Here is a 17,456-nt window from a genome sequence, read left to right as displayed (position 1 = left end):
GCGCCTTGGCACCGCTTGGCCCGCTTTGCTCCTTGCGCTTTGCCCTCTCCGCCTCCCCGTACACAGGTTGTTGCAAGCAGAGAGCGGGTCCTCTCGACGGCACCAACAGCCCAGGACAGGGCACTCATCTGGCTACCTAAACTTTGAGCTGCCCCAACAGTACCAGTGGAGCCCAGAGGTAGTTACTTTAGGTACAGAGGCTACTACAGTCCAATGCTGGTTTGATTGTTAGCTTGGTACACCAGGCACTCCTACTGTACAATAATAAACATAGTATACTAGACAAAATCTATTTCGAATAGTCCTAAAGGTTAAATAGATAAATTAAAAGGTATTAGTTGGATTTAATTTGGCATTTTGAATGTGAAAGATGGCCTGCCCAAAGTAAGATTATACATTAGTTAGCTATGAAAATGCTTAGGAAAGTTGACACGAGGTCTCGAGCTAACAAACAAACCAGTACTGGACTGTACACTAGAGGTAGCAGAACCTAGGTAGCCACTGCCCACTGGTGCAGTCACTACCTCTAGTTCTAGTGCGCACCACCCAAGCAGGCAGTCCGCGGTCCGCACCTCCATCATCAGGCCCACACTTGTGACCTGCCAGCCAGCGACCCGAGTCCATCGTCTTCGAAAGCTTCAAACCCTCCCTCTCCTTCCCCCCTCTCGCGCCGACGACACCACCGGCCACCGCAACAGAATTCATTGCCAAACCAGACCCAGCAACAGCCCCGAGCCCGTCCCGCGAGCTGGCCTTCGCCCTGCCAGCAGCCATGGAGCAGCAATGGCAACCGTACTCTGACTCTGCCGCCAGCGGCTCGTCCAGGAGATACAACAACGGTTCCGGCCAAATGTCCATGTCCCCTCGAGACTACGCCAGCAACGGCCAGGTCCAGGCGCAGCAGCAGCCGCTGGCCGGATACAAGTATGATCCGTACCAGGCCGGTCTGAACCCAAGCGCGCAACCACAGTCCTCCTCCATTTCCCCAATGACGTCGTCCCAGTCGCGCGACGCCAACGGCGACGTCGCTATGCAGGATGCCCACGATCCATACTCATCCCAGAACCCTACCATCAAGTACCCCCTGAGGCCGCATCACTCTCTCTCCGGTGGTCGCCCCGCCAGCCTTAGTACGTCCCAAGAACCATCTGCTGCCGCGCAGCGATACTCGCCCATGGAGGCGCTCTCGCCTGCCTCCCAATACCCCAAGGGAAGCCAATTCTCCCCCGCCCAACGTCAATCCCCTACGCGACCGAACGAATATGCCCCGCCGCAATCACAACAGCAACAGCAGCCGCCGCAGCAGCAACAGCAACAGAGCCCCTACTACACCAGCCGTCAAGCATCCCAACAGCTTCCCCCCATCAACCCATACGCACCCGCTCAACACGACCACAGCTATCCAAACTCGGCAATCAGCTCTACCATGGACGGCTCTTATATGGACCCCAAGTCGCCGCCAAGGCGCATGAACTCGCAGTCGCAACAGATGCCCATGCCCGAAAGGACGCCAGTTCCCGAGTTTAGGAAAATACGAGGACCCCAGGACCTTCGACCAAAGATTAACAAGCAGCCGGCTCATCGACGAGCGAACCCGGAAGGCGGCTTTATCAGTGTATGTACAAGTTCGCGAGAGAAATAGCTTTGGGCAGCTTGCTAACGAACCACGGTAGCCCCTCCAAGCGCTAACAGTTCACCTCCCCGCCACCTACCGAATATGCAACCCCGGCTTCAAGTACGAGTCGTCTAGGAATCCTCGGCGCGTCCTTACCAAGCCTAGCAAGGGAGTGAAGAATGACGGCTATGACAACGAGGACAGCGATTATATCCTCTATGTGAATGACATCCTGGGCTCGGAGGAGGCTGGTCATAAGTAAGTTGCTGCCCACCACGAGTCGAGAAGCAGTCACTTACATATTTGTACCAGGAACCGCTACCTGATTCTCGATGTCCTTGGCCAGGGTACCTTCGGCCAGGTCGTAAAATGCCAAAACTTGAAGACGCAAGAAGTTGTTGCGGTCAAGGTCATCAAGAACCGAACAGCTTACTTCAACCAAAGCATGATGGAAGTGTCTGTTTTGGATTTGGTTCGTTTACCAGCATTGTTGACTTGATTGTTTGCGACACGCGCTAACCTCCTGCTCAGCTCAATACAAAGCTCGACAAAAACGACGATCACCATCTGTTGCGACTAAAGGATACATTTATCCATCGCCAACACTTGTGCTTGGTATTCGAGTTGCTTAGTGTCAACCTATACGAGCTGATCAAGCAAAACCAGTTCCGAGGCTTGAGCACGACACTGGTTCGCGTCTTTGCGCAGCAGCTGCTGAATGGGCTTTCTCTGCTCAACAAGGCAAGACTGATCCATTGCGACCTGAAACCCGAGAACATTCTCCTGAAAAACCTCGAGAGCCCGATCATCAAAATTATCGATTTCGGATCCGCTTGCGACGAACGGCAGACTGTCTATACGTACATTCAGTCCAGATTCTACCGATCTCCTGAAGTGTTACTTGGCTTGCCTTATTCTTCGGCTATTGATATGTGGTCTTTGGGATGCATTGTGGTTGAGCTTTTCTTGGGTCTTCCCCTCTTCCCCGGTTCTTCCGAGTACAACCAGGTGTCACGAATCGTCGAGATGCTGGGAAACCCTCCAAACTGGATGATCGAGATGGGCAAGCAGGCAGGAGAGTTCTTCGAGAAGAGGCAAGATGAGTTCGGCAGAAAAACCTACCACCTGAAGTCTATGGAGCAATACTCTCGGGAGCATGGCACGAAGGAACAACCTAGCAAGAAGTACTTCCAAGCCAACACACTACCCGAGATTATCAAGACGTACCCGATGCCGAGGAAGAACATGAAGCAGTCAGAGATTGACAGAGGTGAGTCGAGCGCATTCGGTGTGTTCGGCTATAAAAGCTGACCTTGTCCTAGAAATGAACAACCGTATCGCTTTCATCGATTTTGTCAGGGGTCTGCTGACGATCAATCCCTTGGAACGATGGTCGCCTCAACAAGCCAAGCTACATCCTTTCATCACCCAATCGAAGTTTACTGGACCGTTTGTACCGCCCATGAACCTCAAGTCAAGTTCGCTCAACAGATCACCAGCCCCGGGAACTCAACAGCAGATACAGGCCGAGGCATTCAGCAAGCAAAAGGCGCAACAAGCGCAAGCCAACGCCATTGCGGCAAACCAGGCCCAAAACCCTTACGGGTCGATGGCCACTGGGCAGCAATATCCCCAGCAGACCCACACGCAACCTCAGCCCTTGTATTCCAACAACAACATTTACGCTCCTGGTGGCAGCAGCAGTCACGCTAGCGCGCCTCCACCCTACGGCTCTCAGCAGGGCGCATACCCCCAACAAGGAATGCCCCAACAACAGCAGCCGCAGGTACCGCAAGTACAGATGCCTCCAGCGAACTACGCGGGCGTGTCCCAGTCAAATCTGTACGCCCAGCAACAGGCGGCGGCGGCGGCGCGCCAGAGGCAACGGTCCTCGACAATGGAGCAACAGCAAAGTGGTATTCCTGTGTCCATCCAGCGCGTCGCGAGCCATCTTGATCCCACCCAGCCAATTCGTCTGCAACCGAGCCCGGCCTACTACCCACCGCCACCAGACGGTCTCATGGGAATGGACTCGCAGCCCAGCCAAAGGATGCCGAGGAGGGGAAGCCGTGCTCAGGCGTCTGGACGGGGCCAGGGCAACAACCGCGACTTCATCAGGAACTTGGAGGAGAGGACGTTGGAGGAAGGGTTTATGGGCGGGAACGGTGGAGGTCAGGGTCAAAGTCAATGGCATTGAGCATAAATTGCTGGACCAGGGAAGGTGGATTGTGGTTGGTAGGGAAGCGGGCTTTTCGTTGTGGTTGTTGTACCATTCAGTTTGTACTCACAGATACGATACCTCTTCTTCTTTTTCTCTTTACCGAAAAAATTGTCATTACGCATCGTCACTTTTGTTGGGAGGGCTGGTTTTGTTGCCGAGCGGAATCGAACGGGGGAAGGGGGAAGAGAGAATCGGTGCAGAGTGAAGAAAGTCAGGGAGCAGGCAGATGGCAGCAGAGCAGGATTTATAGAAAGAAGTAACGATAGTATGATATGCTGCACGAAGGGTATCTTCTCTTGATGATGCTGATATGTGCTTCATGCATTTGTTCGAAAAGGAATCTCCAAGGGAGCGAGTTCAGGGGTAGGCATCCTGCCTGCATTATTATAGAACTCTCAAGCACCAACTGTTGATGTTGTTATCCTACTTACCTTTGTGCGGTTCAGTGTGTTTTCGCCGGCGAGGTTTTCTCTTGTAGTATAGTTATTTACCATTGGTCCCATGGAGCTCAGACAGATACTCCCACGAGAAAAAGGGAAAAGGGGGAGAATATGAAGAACATACTGTATTCAACCATAGAGACACACATATGTCCAACAAGACCAATTGAGGTATCAAAAAAAGTGTATTTATATATACAGTAAATGATCATCTGCCGGGCAATCATCCGGAACCAAACTAACTTACAGCCTTATCTAACAAGAACCTATCCACCATTCATCACCAGCTGGGTTTCCTCCCGCTGCTGCCCCACCGATCCTGCTGGCTGTCCCTATCCCATTTCCCTCCTTGACTCTCTCTCGACCATGACGAGCTGTTATTACTCGTTTGCTGGTACCCGTACTTGGAACTGCTCTTCTCGTCCCTCCGCAACTCGTTCCTCAAACTCCTCGTCTTGTCTCTGGGATAACGACTTTCCGTAATATCTTCCCACTCTTCCTCTTCCTCATCCTCTTCGTTCTCCTCTTCTGCCTCTTTGGGCCGTTGTGCCTGCTCCGCCTTCCTCTTCTCATTCGCAGCAACCGCCTCCTCCTTCTTCTTGTTAAGATTCCTCTCAAACTCGTTAGGCTTCGGCTGGCCAAACTCATATTCTTCCCCGGCATTACTAGCCCCCTTCTTCTCCGCTTCTCGCTTCTTCAGGCCCGCCTCCCCATACCGCTCCACCATCTTCTCTCTCCACCTACCCATCATGTCCCCGTCCTTGGCCACATACCGCTCCACCATGTTCTGCAAAATCACCCTCCGTCGCTTCAGCACTTTGAGGATTTCGTCATCGGCACACATGCTATTCAACATGACCTTGTCCATGGCACTGATCATCCGGCGAGCGGTGACCACGCACTCGGACATGTGCGCCCGCACAGCCTTCCACGCGTCTTCCGGGCTCTGCGCCTGCACACGACTGCCAATCGGGTACGAGTATTGGTTGACCATGATCCGATACGGCTGCCACATCTTGTCGAGGGCGAGTATGATTTGCTTGCCCATTGCCTGGCGGGACCCCAGGGGGTCGGTCTCGGCCATCTTCTTGATGTGGCGGAAATTTCCTTGGGCGGATTGCAAAAACAGGCGCATGGCGATGGCGTCCGGGTAGCGGGTCTTCTTGGTCATCACGTCGAAAATGGTGCAGGCGTGCGGAGAAAAGGCGTGCGGGTTTAGTTCGTCGCGGATGCAGGTCGTGAAGGCCGTCTTGAGGATCATGGGCGTGATGAACTCGGCAGGCATGGACTGGAGGACTGCCGCGGTGGCGGCGGAGCCACGACCGATTTGGAGGACGCGCAAGTAGCGGAAGTAGTTGTCCTTGTCTGGCTTGATGGAGTAGGGTGTGGAGGTGAGCAGGTCCCAGTACTTTTGGGCGAGCGAGGTGCGGCGCGTGTTGGAGAGGACGGAGAGGATCAGGGAGAGGGTGTTGTTGCCTGGTTTGGCGTAGAGGCTGGGACTGTGGGTGACGGATTTGGGTTTCTTATCGAACTTGGGCTTGGTTTCGATAGGCTGGACGGTGGGTGTGGTTGAACCAGATGTGGTGGTTTTCGTTGGTGTCGTTTCTGGTGCTTCTGAGGCGGTGGCTTCTGGAGAGGCTGCTTCAGATGAGACCACTGGCGTGGTGGTTATGTCTACGGCCTTAGCGGTCACTTGGGCAGCTGCCTTCTCGCCAGCATGGAATCGCGGGAGCTGCATGGATGAGGACAGAAGCTCAAAAACTCTTTCGTTGTCTTCCTTGGTACCCAAAGTCAGGAGCCTTCCAAAGGAACAAACCAATTCCTCGTCGATCATGAGGTTGGCCTTCTTCCATTGACGCTGTACATCCTCCCATATTTGCAAGCCCCTGTTGATGGCCTCTTGTTTCTCCCGGTTGATATCTTCTTGGTCGCGCTGCATGGGATCCCGATCGAGTGGCAGTCGTGGGTTGAATTGGGCCCGAAGGGCATTGAAGATGATTGTATAGGTCAGGTTGTCGGGCTTGCGCGTGCTTTCGTTGGCTGTTTGTACTGTCGTGAACATGCTGTCCAAATCGCCGGCGCGGGCACATGTCTCGAGGACAGCGTTAAGATGAATTGTGGTTGGCTTCACGCGCTCATTCCTGAGCAAGCTGTGGTAGATCTTGACGGCTTCTGCAACTGCCTGCTTGGGGTGCTCGCTCATGGCGCAGCCTCGGAAGATGATGGTGTAAGTCCTGGCATCTGGAACCTGGGCGCGCTTCTTCATCTCGTTGTAGATCTTGATGGCGGCAGACAGACGCTTGTTCTTCATGTGGTAGTCGATCAGATGGTTCCACGAGACTTGGACCTTTGCGTTCTTGCTGGCCTTGCGGGTGAGAACAAGGGCCTCTTCATATTTTCCTTTGTCAAGGGTCAACTTGACCTGCTTCTCGATGTGGAAGGGATCCTTGAAGTGCTTTAGTTGTAAAGCCGCACTGCGCTCCAGCTTCTTCCGCTGCTCGTCGCTCAGGTCCCTCTTCTTCCTCTTCCCTTCCGACCCGTCTCCATCTTCTTCCCCTTCCGGCGCTTCGAGATCGAGGGTAACGGAGGGATCGGCGGCAGTCTTTGGCTTGAGGGCGGGCAAGTGGTAGGATCGTATGGTGGTCGTGGACTGGCTTGGTGTAAGTGCGCCTAACCTTGGAAGGGCCAGACGAGATCCAACTGCAGGCGCATTTATCCTAGCCAAAGCTCCAGGAGCCAGGCCTTTCCGCAGACAAGCCCGGCACACAAACATGGTTTGCGGACAACCGAGTTTGCCCTTGATTGTTTTGAATCTTTTTCTTCTGCGAGGTACGGGCCGAGGTACCTGTGTTGCTAATGGTCGGTTGGTGGGGTATCTGGATCGTCGAGTTTCCTGTGACGATTTCCTGTTGTTCTAGACAACTTTGAGAATTGGGCGATGTGGTATCAAAGCTATGGCCCGGGAAGAAATCGATATTTGGTATTTTGCTGCGGCGGGCGCACAACTGCCCTGGACTCTGGACGGAGGATGATGCTGAGATGGAGACCGTGAATGATGGCCAAAAGTTAGGATGACATTCCGAAATTTTGGAGACTGATCTACAAAAATGCCTGCCGCGGCCTTTTGCACTTGTGGAGACGCGGTGGGTCGGGGGTCGGCATCAGGTACACTGACAGGGGCCCCGTTGCTGAAAGGTACGTACACTATGTACGTGGGCCACTACGTTGCTTTCCTTAGGTATCCGCTTAGGCCAAAGCAGCAGAACTGCCCCACCTCTTAAACACGACCGTGACGGGGACAAGGGTTCGCGCTTACAGTTTACAGTAAAGTACGCGACGAGTAACGAAACTAAACGCGACTTTCTTTTTGTTACTGGAGGGGACCAATTGAACCCTGTAATCCCACTATATTTCTCTTACGACTCTTGTCACCAACACTACCACATCACGGTGGCCCCGTCGACATTCTCTCCAGAGTGTTGGCCTGGTGCTCCTCTGTTGTCTCGTCACCATCCAATCTCCAATCCTAAAGGCAACATCACAACGGCCTGTCAAAATGTCCAGACGAGTAGCCAAGCGAGACAAGTACGCTGAGCTGCGCGAACTGCGCCAGTCCGGCAAGAAGAAGACCTACGACGTCGGCGAGATCGACGAGCTCTACGAAGAAGTCGACGAGAACCAGTACAAGAAAATCGTCAGAGACCGCTTGAACGAGGACGATTTCGTGGTTGACGACAATGGCGAGGGTTATGCCGACGACGGCCGCGAAGAATGGGACCGTCTCCCCCAGTACCACAGCGACAGCGAGGAGGAATTAGGCCTACCCGGCAGCAAGCCGCGCAAGTGTGAGCAGATCGAGACGCTGAAACCCGACGATGGGAGCAACTTATAAAGCACTCTGGTTCTGGTACTGACCTTCGTTCTCCTCCCTCTTAGCCAAGAAACAAAAGGAACATGAAGATGCGAAACGAGATGCCAACGACAGAGACATCACCGAATACTTCACGAAAGGCGCCGTCAAAGCCCCACCAAAACAAAAGGTCATCAAAACAGAAGAAGATGAAAAGTTCTTGGACGACCTCATCGACCAGGTCACCGCACAAATCCCCGTCCCGGTCACACGAGTATCCAAGAAGCGAGATCGATCAGTCGAGAGGAGAAAGGTCCGGGTGCTCTCCCCGGTACGGGAACCTCGGCCACCCATGGCAAAGAGAGCCAAGACAGTCGATGATCGGGCATCATCCCCAGCAGGAGACGACGACCTTCTACCAGACGACGACTACCTGCCTGCTATGGACGACGAACCTGCACCAGTCTCCGATTATCTTATGAGCGACGCCATCATGCCCTCCTCACCGGCCGCCAAAGTAGCAACACGGAGGACGTTTGGCAGGCCGGAACCCAAAAAGAATGAGGATGATGAGGACGAAGATGAGGACATGATGGAGGTTGCCCATACTGGAGCGGTAACAGCCGCCAGCGTCAACATATCAGCATCCCGTCAAATCAAAAAGATTCTCAAGACAGAGCCCGTCCCGGCCAGTTCGTCACCCGCAAGGGCACCAGCGCCAGAGGTCGACGCTGCTTCCTGGAACGAGATCAATCAGAAGCTCAATGTCGTATCCATGTCACAAAGCGAGGGCAGGAGCGTTGGCAAGATTGACTACAAGGACGCTATCGAAGAAGACGGCAGCTTGAACATGTTCTGGACAGACTACACAGAGGTCAACGGCAGTTTGTGCTTGTTTGGCAAGGTCCTAAACAAAAAGACCAAAACCTACGTCAGCTGCTTTGTCAAGGTTGACAACATTCTCCGGAAGCTTTTCTTCCTGCCGCGCAAGTACCGTGTGCGAGGTGGCGAGGAAACAACAGAAGAGGTGGAAATGATGGACGTCTACAACGAGGTTGATGAAATCATGACCAAGATGAATGTCGGCATGCACAAGATCAAGGCTTGCACCCGCAAGTACGCATTCGAGCTTCCCGACGTTCCCAAGGAGAGCCAGTATTTGAAGCTCCTCTACCCATATACCAAGCCTGCGATGGAACCCACCCACAAAGGCGAAACCTTCTCCCACGTCTTTGGTACCAATACCGCTCTGTTCGAGCAGTTTGTGCTCTGGAAGAACATCATGGGCCCCTGCTGGCTCAAGATCGAGGATGCAGACTTCACTTCCTTGAGGAATGCTTCGCACTGCAAGCTGGAGGTCCTGGTAGAACATCCCAACATGGTGTCGGTCCCGGATAACGCCGAGAGTATTGAGCCTCCTCCTTTGACGTTGTTAAGCCTGGCTATGCGCACAGCGTTCAACCCTAAGGATAATAAGCAGGAGATTCTCGCGGTTAGCGGGAGAGTCTACCTTGATGTGTCGCTCAGTGACACCACTCCCCCAGACAAGCTTGCTTCTCGTAGTTTCACCGCTGTTAGACCTTACGGTAGCGCATTTCCTATCGGCTTCGAGACGCTTGCCAAGGAAAGAAACAGAGGTGTGCTCAAGCTCTTCAAGCAGGAACACGAGATCTTGAATTTCTTGCTCGCACAGATCGATGTTGTCGATCCAGACGTTATCCTTGGCCACCAGCTAGAAGGTGTTGACTACAGCATCTTGCTGAACCGGCTGCACGAGAAAAAGACACATCAATGGTCTCGTTTGGGCAGACTCAGGCGCTCTCAGTGGCCCTCGTCCATTGTTAAGATGGGTGGCAATGTATTTGCCGAACGTCAGATAATGTCTGGCCGTCTGCTATGCGATCTTGCTAACGATGCCGGTAAATCAGTAATGACCAAGTGCCAGACCTGGTCCTTGACCGAGATGTGCAGTCTGTATCTGGGAGGCGAAAGTCGTAGGAGGGATATCGACAACGAAGTCGCCCTGAAGACGTGGGCTAACGCTGACAAACATGGTTTGATGGACTACATCTCCCACGCCGAGACTGACACTTACTTCATCGCGGCTCTTGCACTCAGGACTCAAATTCTTCCTCTTACCAAGGTTCTCACCAACCTGGCTGGTAACTCGTGGGCAAGAACACTTACCGGTACGCGTGCTGAGCGGAACGAGTACATTTTGCTTCACGAATTCCACCGCAACAAATATGTCGTCCCGGACAAGCAGACCTTCAAGGGTCGGCAACGCATCGAGGAGGAAAACGCAGAAGAGGAAGGCGGAGAAGGAGGAAAGAAGAAGGACAAATACAAGGGTGGTTTGGTTTTCGAGCCAGAAAAGGGTCTTTATGACAAGTTCGTTCTCGTCATGGACTTCAACTCCCTTTACCCTTCCATCATCCAAGAGTACAACATTTGCTTTACCACAGTTGATCGAACATCACTGGTAAGTCAGGGTCCTTCCTCCGTTGACGTCACAAGCTAATGCAAAGTAGTCCGAGGACGATGATGCTGTTCCCGAGGTTCCCAAGGAGCAGGCGCAGGGCATTCTTCCCAAGCTGATTGCCACACTCGTTAGCCGACGTAGGCAGGTCAAGTCTCTGATGAAAGACAAGAATGCCACACCTGAAGAGCTCGCCACCTGGGATATCAAGCAGCTCGCCTTGAAGTTGACTGCCAACTCCATGTACGGCTGTCTTGGTTATACCAAGTCGCGCTTCTACGCCCGTCCTCTTGCCGTGCTCACCACCTATAAGGGTCGTGAGATTCTGCGGAGCACCAAAGAATTGGCGGAGAGCAACTCGCTCCAGGTCATCTACGGTGACACGGATTCCGTCATGATCAACGCGAACAAGGACAACGTTGCTGAAGCCCTGCGTGTCGGCCACGAGTTCAAGAAGGCCGTCAACGAGCGGTACCGCCTCCTTGAGATTGATATCGACAACGTCTTCCGGCGCATCCTCCTCCAAGCCAAGAAGAAGTATGCTGCCATCAACATGGTCGAGGTCAACGGCAAGTGGGTTGAGAAAATGGAGGTCAAAGGTCTCGATATGAAGCGTCGTGAATACTGCGGGCTATCCAAGGAGATCTCCAACCGTATCCTCACCGAGATCCTCTCGGGAGACGATACTGAGGTGTCTGTCCAACGCATCCACGAGTACCTTCGTGACATATCTGCCAAGATGCGCGAGGGTGCCGTCCCTGTGCAAAAGTACATCATCTCGACTCAGCTTGGTAAGGCGCCCAAGGATTATCCCAATGCCGACTCGATGCCGCAGGTCCAAGTCGCCCTTCGCGAGTTGGCCAAGGGCAAGACCATCCGTAAGGGCGACGTCATCTCGTACATCATCACAGGCGACAGCAAGACCACCTCAGAAGCCGTCGCCAAGCGTGCCTACACCCCTCAAGACGTGCTCAAGGCCGAATCTGGCCTGTCTCCGGACGTAGAATGGTACATCGGCAAGCAAATATTCCCTCCAGTCGAGCGTCTCTGCGCCAACATTGTCGGCACGTCGACCTCCCAACTCGCAGAAAACCTCGGTCTCGACGTCCGCCGCTACTCTTCCAACACCAACAACAACTCCTCAGGCCCACAAGACCTCGAAATCCACCCTCTCGAGTCCCAAATCCCCGACTCCCTACGCTTCCAGTCCTGTGCGCGCCTCTCCCTCCGCTGTCGCAAGTGCAAAACCTCGCACCCCTTCGAGGGCCTCGCTTCCCCATCATCCGTCAACAACGTCACGCCCTCCGGCATCCAATGCCCCTCATGCCAATACGTCCTCCCCATGCTCAGCGTCGTCGCCCAAGTTGAAGCCGCCGTCCGCGCCCAAACAGCACGCTACTACGAAGGCTGGCTCGTCTGCGACGACTCCTCCTGCGGCAACCGCACGCGCCAGATCTCCGTTTATGGCACCCGCTGTCTCGGATCCAAGGGTCTGGCGCGCGGCGAGTGTGGCGGCCGGATGCGGTATGAGTACACGGAACGGGACATCTACAACCAGCTGGTGTACTTTGCTAGTCTGTGGGACGTGGATAAGGCGAAGAGTAAGGCCAAGGAGAACAATGATGAAGATGTGGATGCTGCTAAGCTAAGTGCAGAGGAGAAGGAGAGGGTCGCCATCATGGCGGAACATAATCGTGTTAGGTTTGGTACGGTCAAGGGCGTGGTGGAAAAGTATTTGGATAAATGTGGACGGAGATGGGTGGCGATGGATACGCTTTTTGCCAAGTTGGGGTTTGTTCCCCAGTAAGTGGGCATGGACAGGAAAGCTGGATGGATGGGTATGTGTGAAAACGGGTACTAAAGTTGAGCGGATGGTTTCCCTCCAGTGTTCACATTGTCGACATCGGCGTTAAGGATTGGGCTTGTTTCCGAACTACGGGCTTCTTTTCTTGAATGATTATAACTTTTTTTTCGATGCCCTACGTTTGCAACTATTGTCAACCCGTCAACCCCTTTATATATCGTCATGTAACCAGTCTAGGATGGTGTTGGCCCGATCTACAATTTTCTTTGGTATATCTCACTCCCACTCCCAGGGCAGGGATACATCCCCGACCCTCTCGCCTCAACCCTAATCCCCACCCACATCCACAACTACCACATTACAGCCTTATAGTCCATACACCCAAACCAAACATACAATAATAGGCAAGATGGCCGAGCGGTCTAAGGCGCCACGTTAAGGTCAACCCTTAATCCGAGTGAAAATCTCAGTTCCGTGGTCCGAAAGGGCGTGGGTTCGAATCCCACTCTTGTCAGCACATCATGTATACCCCCACCAAGCTCAGGTGGATTTCACTTTTTCAGTATTCTTTTTTTCGCCTTTTTTTCTTATCCTGCCTTTTCCTCTCGGTTCTCGTTTGGGGGTCAATATGATAGAGACATAATATGAATCTAGGCCAGGCTAAGATAAACAAGATGCAAGAAAGATCTCCATATGCTTAATAGCCTTGTAAGACTCCCTTGATATAAACGCCTCCGACGGGACTGCTAAATAAAAGTACAGAGTTGATAGCCGACCATTCTCGATGGATGTGTGTTGAATCATTCCCGCTGCATGAGTAAAGATAAATTGAAATGACTTCCAAGAGACTCATTCCGTTGTTGCCCTTGATGTGATGTGATGTATCAATGACGAAATCACCTAACACCACCCCATCTCCCCCTGGAAGCAGCCGACTTATTCAGCGCCAACCTCCTCCCAATGTTTCCAAAGCACACGCAACTGCAAAACAGCACACTGAGCATCCAAATACCCGTCTCAATGACGGCCGCGTTTTCGCTGCTCGCCCCTCCCATACCGCTCATCCTCGCCGCTGCTGCGCTCCGAGGCAACCCGGATGTAGTCCCATTAAGCACGTCCATCGCAGGTTGCCCGCTCGTCGTCAGAAAATGATGGTCGTGATACCCAGCTCCAGCCACGGGTGCAGGCATCATATCGGGGTTACCCAACCCCATCAGGATGGCGGATCCCGTAACGCCCACGGCGGCACTGAGAAGGAACCCGGGTTTGGAGCGGTCGATCAGGTACCACAGGAACGGATTCGCAAGCGCCAGGGTGATGGATACTTGCATGGTCGAGGCCCAAGGTAGACGGCGGATGGCGAAGACGATGCCGACAAAGGCGCCGATGCTGCGGACGACGAGGGGCCAGTCCGCTTCGGGCGGGCTGGTGACGCCTCCGCTGTTGGAATCCGTCTCAACGGGGAGGGTGGTGGTGACTGGTGTCTTCCTTGGAAAAGTCCTTGATGACGATGGAGGAGCTTGTTGCAACAGAGCGGCGGCGGCCTCTGCAGCAGCAGCAGCTCGTCGCCTCTCCTTCTCTTTCTTGGTCATCCTAGTCCTCTTTCCAAAGGCTTCCTCCCATACTTGATCGAACCAGGGAAGTAGCCTGCCCAACACTACGCCGGCCGCTCCCCAGAAGGTGAGGTACCGCCAGCCGTAGCCGCCCGTGACGCTATCTCCGTTGGGCAAGCGAGTCACGAGCACGCCGTAGCCTGCGCCGAGAGCGAAGAGGAGAGTTGTCCGGAGTAATGACCAGAGCAGGCCCATTACTGGGTTGCCATTGCCGCTGTTGATATCTGATGATGAGGGTTCGCCTCTGAGGGGGGGGATGGTAGATGTTATGGAGGAAACTCGTCGTTGGCGCTTGGGGCGGAGGGTGATGGTCTCCTGGTAGTTCTCGTCCTCGTCCTCATCATTTTCATCGTCCCTTGCGTCCCCGGCAATGCCTAGTACGTTGTCTTCGTCCTCAGTTTCCTCCTGGAGTTGATTGCCAAAGTAAAGTCCATGGCGTAGGTTCGATGCTGACCGACCTACGCTGGGTGTGGTGGCGGCCATCCCGAGCTCACCGGGGTCGGAGAAGATGCCGAAGAGAGTCGAAGAGGTTAGGTTCCGGAAGGAGGTAGCTCTGCTGAGGTTGGATGAATCAAGACCGCTGGTGACGGCGCCGCTGCCAGCGGGGGAAGCGCTGCTGTTGAAGGGAGATCGAGGGTCCAGGAGGAAGCGGAGGTCGGCGGCTGTGATGCGTGGTTGGGGCGAAGTGTTGGAGTCTCTTCCAGGAGCTGGGGAGGGAGACTCATCCTTACGAGAGATGGTTGGTGGTGATGCTAGGCTGAAGGGTCGTCGAGGGATTGGGCGGATGATTTTGGGACCTTCTTGAGTCCCGCCATTGGAGTTTTGGTCCATCTTGGTAAAAACTGCCCCTGGTGGCTTGCTTGCCGTGCCGTGCCGTCCCGTGCCACGCTGGTGCTGAATCGATGTAGACAAAGGCGTTATCAACCTTATTGAAGCTTAACGAAACTCAAAAAGGGTTGAAGATTGGAGCATATAGAGGCTCGGGGAGTCAGGGAAACTGTACGAATATATATCCAGCGTACTGTTTTCCCTCCACAGTTGCGAGACACAAGAGGTCGGCCGACTGGCGTCTATATTGCTTCAGAACCGGGATGGCTGCAAGCCGGATAAATCAATGGCAAGCGCGTTGATGTCCAAAGAGGATGCCCAACTCGGTGAATCCAAAGCGCCTCGAAGAGTCGGGAAACAGCTGAGCTGATGGTTGTGCGGTGGTACAAAGGTTTTGATAGGTCAGTCTTGGGATGCAAAGTGATGGATCGGAAAGGTAAGTAAGTGAGTGAGTGAGTAAGAACTTGAACAACACCCCGCTTCCCAATGCTTGTAGTTTGCTGGACGTGAAGGAGGAACAACAATTCAAAGCTGACGAGTGTGCGGGACAAGAGAGAGAAGAAAAAAAAGTTTATATGGAGATTAAGGATTAAAAGGAGTTATATCCGTCTAGCTCGATTTAAGCACGCGGAAGGGAGACGAGAGAGGAAATAAGAACATGGGTCAGGGATATGGCATGTATTCCCAAGGGTTCCAAGGGATGGTCTGACTTTGCGTTCCCCGTTTGGTTCATCTGGACACACCCAACCACACAAAATCAACCCCGGATTTTTGAGAAGTCGTGATATGAATCAATGATCGCCAACATTAACTAACACCCAGTACCCGTTGTTTTTGCCCACCGCGCCAATGTATGGGGAAACACTACCTACACTAGGTACGGGATGCATCCGAGGTGTGCACCAGATGCACCAGACGCACCCTGTGATGGCCCATCATTGGTACACTGGGCTACGCTGCAGTTACAGTGCAGTTGCATCCACGCGGATTCACAGCCGAAGATGCGGAGACAGGCAACACCGTCCAGTGAGCATCAAGATAATTCAGGAGGAATTGCGCTCGTGCCTTGCTCTTCAGCTTTCCACACTTTCTCATCGTCGGTCACCGCACCCGAATCCAAAAGGATGCAATGGAAACCAATGACTGTTGATTGCCCTGGAAATAGCATGTCGCTACTGCAAGTTGCAAACGCCAAGACTAGGCCTCTTGCCAAGGGAAGTGGGAATGAATTGCCACTGTTGCCCGAGGTCGCTCAGGTCCTGGTCCGAATTCCTGCCCGTGGTTTCCGTTATATTTTAATTGCCCGAGGCACTTGCCGTTTCAGGGACCTTACACACGGGAGAAGCCACAACTGCAACCAGACTTTCTGTCCGTCGAACCTTCCTTCCCAGGCAAAACAAAACGTTGCACCAAGAAGGAATGGAATGGTTGAGGCTTATTTGAAAGCGGGGTTCATCTCCCGTTGTTGCTTGCCCTGAACACGGGACGATCAGTTTCTGCCGATGATTGCCCGACGCTCAGTTCATTCGCCTCTCATTTTCATGGCAGGTGACGCTGTACCAAAACACCAAAGCAGCAATGTCGTCCATTTTTTGCGGAGAAACATTACGCAACACGTGAGCACAGATGCTGTAGAATGACTAAGTAGTCTCAACACCAAATAACTAAACTTCTTTTTCAGTCGGTGTTCCAATCTGTTTAGATCTATGATGCAAGTCCAGATTACCTTACAGTCACCGGACAGCCCTTTCTGCTACATATCTGAATACCTACCTACACTTCTACACTACACTACTCTGCACAGACCCACACCACATTGATCAGATCAATCAATTAAATCACTCCACCCACCACACAACCCAGCATCTGCAACCTCTTTTCATCCATTCAGCCCTGAATCTTACCGCTGACCGGCTCTATCACATGTCAGCAAACAGGTCAATCCTACGCAATCCCGCTCGCCTCCCAGGTTTTCTTTTTTTTTTCTTCTTTTTTTTTCTTCTTTTTTTGACAGGTGTGTACTGCGTACACGTACACGTAGAACACGACAACCAAACAACGCAACCAACAGGCGTTACACAGGAAGCGAATCGACGGACTACCTATGAACAGGGTTCCTAAAACAAGGAGGTGTAATGAACTAAACGAGCTCCTCCTCAAAACAGAATCTCCTCTCCTCTGCCTGGTGGTCCCATGACTTTGACTTTGACTTTTCCACCCCACGCCGCTTTGCTTGCTTGCTTGAGAGAAACCGCATGACGGTAAACGATACCGCGGTATATGCTCTGTGGATTACCTATGCTACTAGGATTGTGAGCGAATCCTGTTAACAAGATGCTATGTACCTACCTATAGGTGCAGCCAAGAAAGAGCAGGCCAAAACTGCCTGCCTGCATAAGCCATCTTTCTTCACTGAAAGAAGGATACATATTTGTTATGGATTATGAATACACCTCTGCTGAGATATAACTTGTTAGTATAGTACGATAGCTCTACAAGAAACTTGGGACGGGCTGACGTTAAGCTGGCTATCTCCTGTGCCAAGTTTCAAGGTTCTTTATGCATCCCGAGAAACCACGCTAACAAGTTATATCCCGGCAGAGGTG

General features: G+C 53.0%; 4 protein-coding genes and 1 non-coding gene across 5 annotated transcripts; 3 read left to right on the top strand and 2 right to left on the bottom strand.

Annotated features, from left to right (window-relative positions):
- The first annotated feature begins 510 nt into the window (after window positions 1-510).
- On the top strand, window positions 511-4,240 carry prk-2 (protein kinase-2). The gene is made up of 5 exons (XM_958040.2): window positions 511-1,615; window positions 1,674-1,873; window positions 1,928-2,087; window positions 2,147-2,885; window positions 2,938-4,240. The coding sequence occupies exons 1-5, from the start codon at window positions 773-775 to the stop codon at window positions 3,810-3,812; spliced, it is 2,817 nt and encodes a 938-aa protein (XP_963133.2). The 5' UTR covers window positions 511-772; the 3' UTR covers window positions 3,813-4,240.
- A 204-nt stretch (window positions 4,241-4,444) lies between these two features.
- NCU07871 (hypothetical protein) lies at window positions 4,445-7,315 on the bottom strand. The gene has a single exon (XM_958039.2). It carries the CDS (start codon window positions 7,047-7,049, stop codon window positions 4,557-4,559), a length of 2,493 nt encoding a protein of 830 aa, XP_963132.1. The 5' UTR covers window positions 7,050-7,315; the 3' UTR covers window positions 4,445-4,556.
- Window positions 7,316-7,657: 342 nt separating this feature from the next.
- Window positions 7,658-12,813, top strand: NCU07870 (DNA polymerase alpha catalytic subunit). Its single transcript, XM_958038.3, has 3 exons — window positions 7,658-8,121; window positions 8,213-10,608; window positions 10,658-12,813. Exons 1-3 carry the CDS (start codon window positions 7,833-7,835, stop codon window positions 12,410-12,412), a joined length of 4,440 nt encoding a protein of 1,479 aa, XP_963131.2. The 5' UTR covers window positions 7,658-7,832; the 3' UTR covers window positions 12,413-12,813.
- On the top strand, window positions 12,813-12,923 carry NCU15222. The gene has a single exon. It is a non-coding gene; the product is annotated as a tRNA-Leu (tRNA).
- On the bottom strand, window positions 12,871-15,474 carry NCU07869 (INSIG domain-containing protein). Its single transcript, XM_958037.3, has one exon. It carries the CDS (start codon window positions 14,851-14,853, stop codon window positions 13,306-13,308), a length of 1,548 nt encoding a protein of 515 aa, XP_963130.1. The 5' UTR covers window positions 14,854-15,474; the 3' UTR covers window positions 12,871-13,305.
- Between the last annotated feature and the right edge of the window lie 1,982 nt (window positions 15,475-17,456).

Source organism: Neurospora crassa, linkage group III, assembly GCF_000182925.2.
Source record: "Neurospora crassa OR74A linkage group III, whole genome shotgun sequence".
Taxonomy (NCBI): Eukaryota; Fungi; Ascomycota; class Sordariomycetes; order Sordariales; family Sordariaceae; genus Neurospora; species Neurospora crassa.
This window is presented reverse-complemented; position numbering and strand designations above follow the sequence as displayed.

Excerpts from the sequence above, each read along its gene's own strand:
- prk-2 (XM_958040.2), top strand. The coding sequence starts at position 773 with ATGGAGCAGCAATGGCAACCGTACTCTGACTCTGCCGCCAGCGGCTCG. Across the intron at positions 2,088-2,146 it reads AAGTGTCTGTTTTGGATTTG|CTCAATACAAAGCTCGACAA; the intron begins GTTCGTTTACCA and ends CCTCCTGCTCAG. Across the intron at positions 2,886-2,937 it reads GCAGTCAGAGATTGACAGAG|AAATGAACAACCGTATCGCT; the intron begins GTGAGTCGAGCG and ends ACCTTGTCCTAG.
- NCU07871 (XM_958039.2), bottom strand. The coding sequence starts at position 7,049 with ATGTTTGTGTGCCGGGCTTGTCTGCGGAAAGGCCTGGCTCCTGGAGCT.
- NCU07870 (XM_958038.3), top strand. The coding sequence starts at position 7,833 with ATGTCCAGACGAGTAGCCAAGCGAGACAAGTACGCTGAGCTGCGCGAA. Across the intron at positions 8,122-8,212 it reads CGGCAGCAAGCCGCGCAAGT|CCAAGAAACAAAAGGAACAT; the intron begins GTGAGCAGATCG and ends CCTCCCTCTTAG. Across the intron at positions 10,609-10,657 it reads CAGTTGATCGAACATCACTG|TCCGAGGACGATGATGCTGT; the intron begins GTAAGTCAGGGT and ends AATGCAAAGTAG.
- NCU07869 (XM_958037.3), bottom strand. The coding sequence starts at position 14,853 with ATGGACCAAAACTCCAATGGCGGGACTCAAGAAGGTCCCAAAATCATC.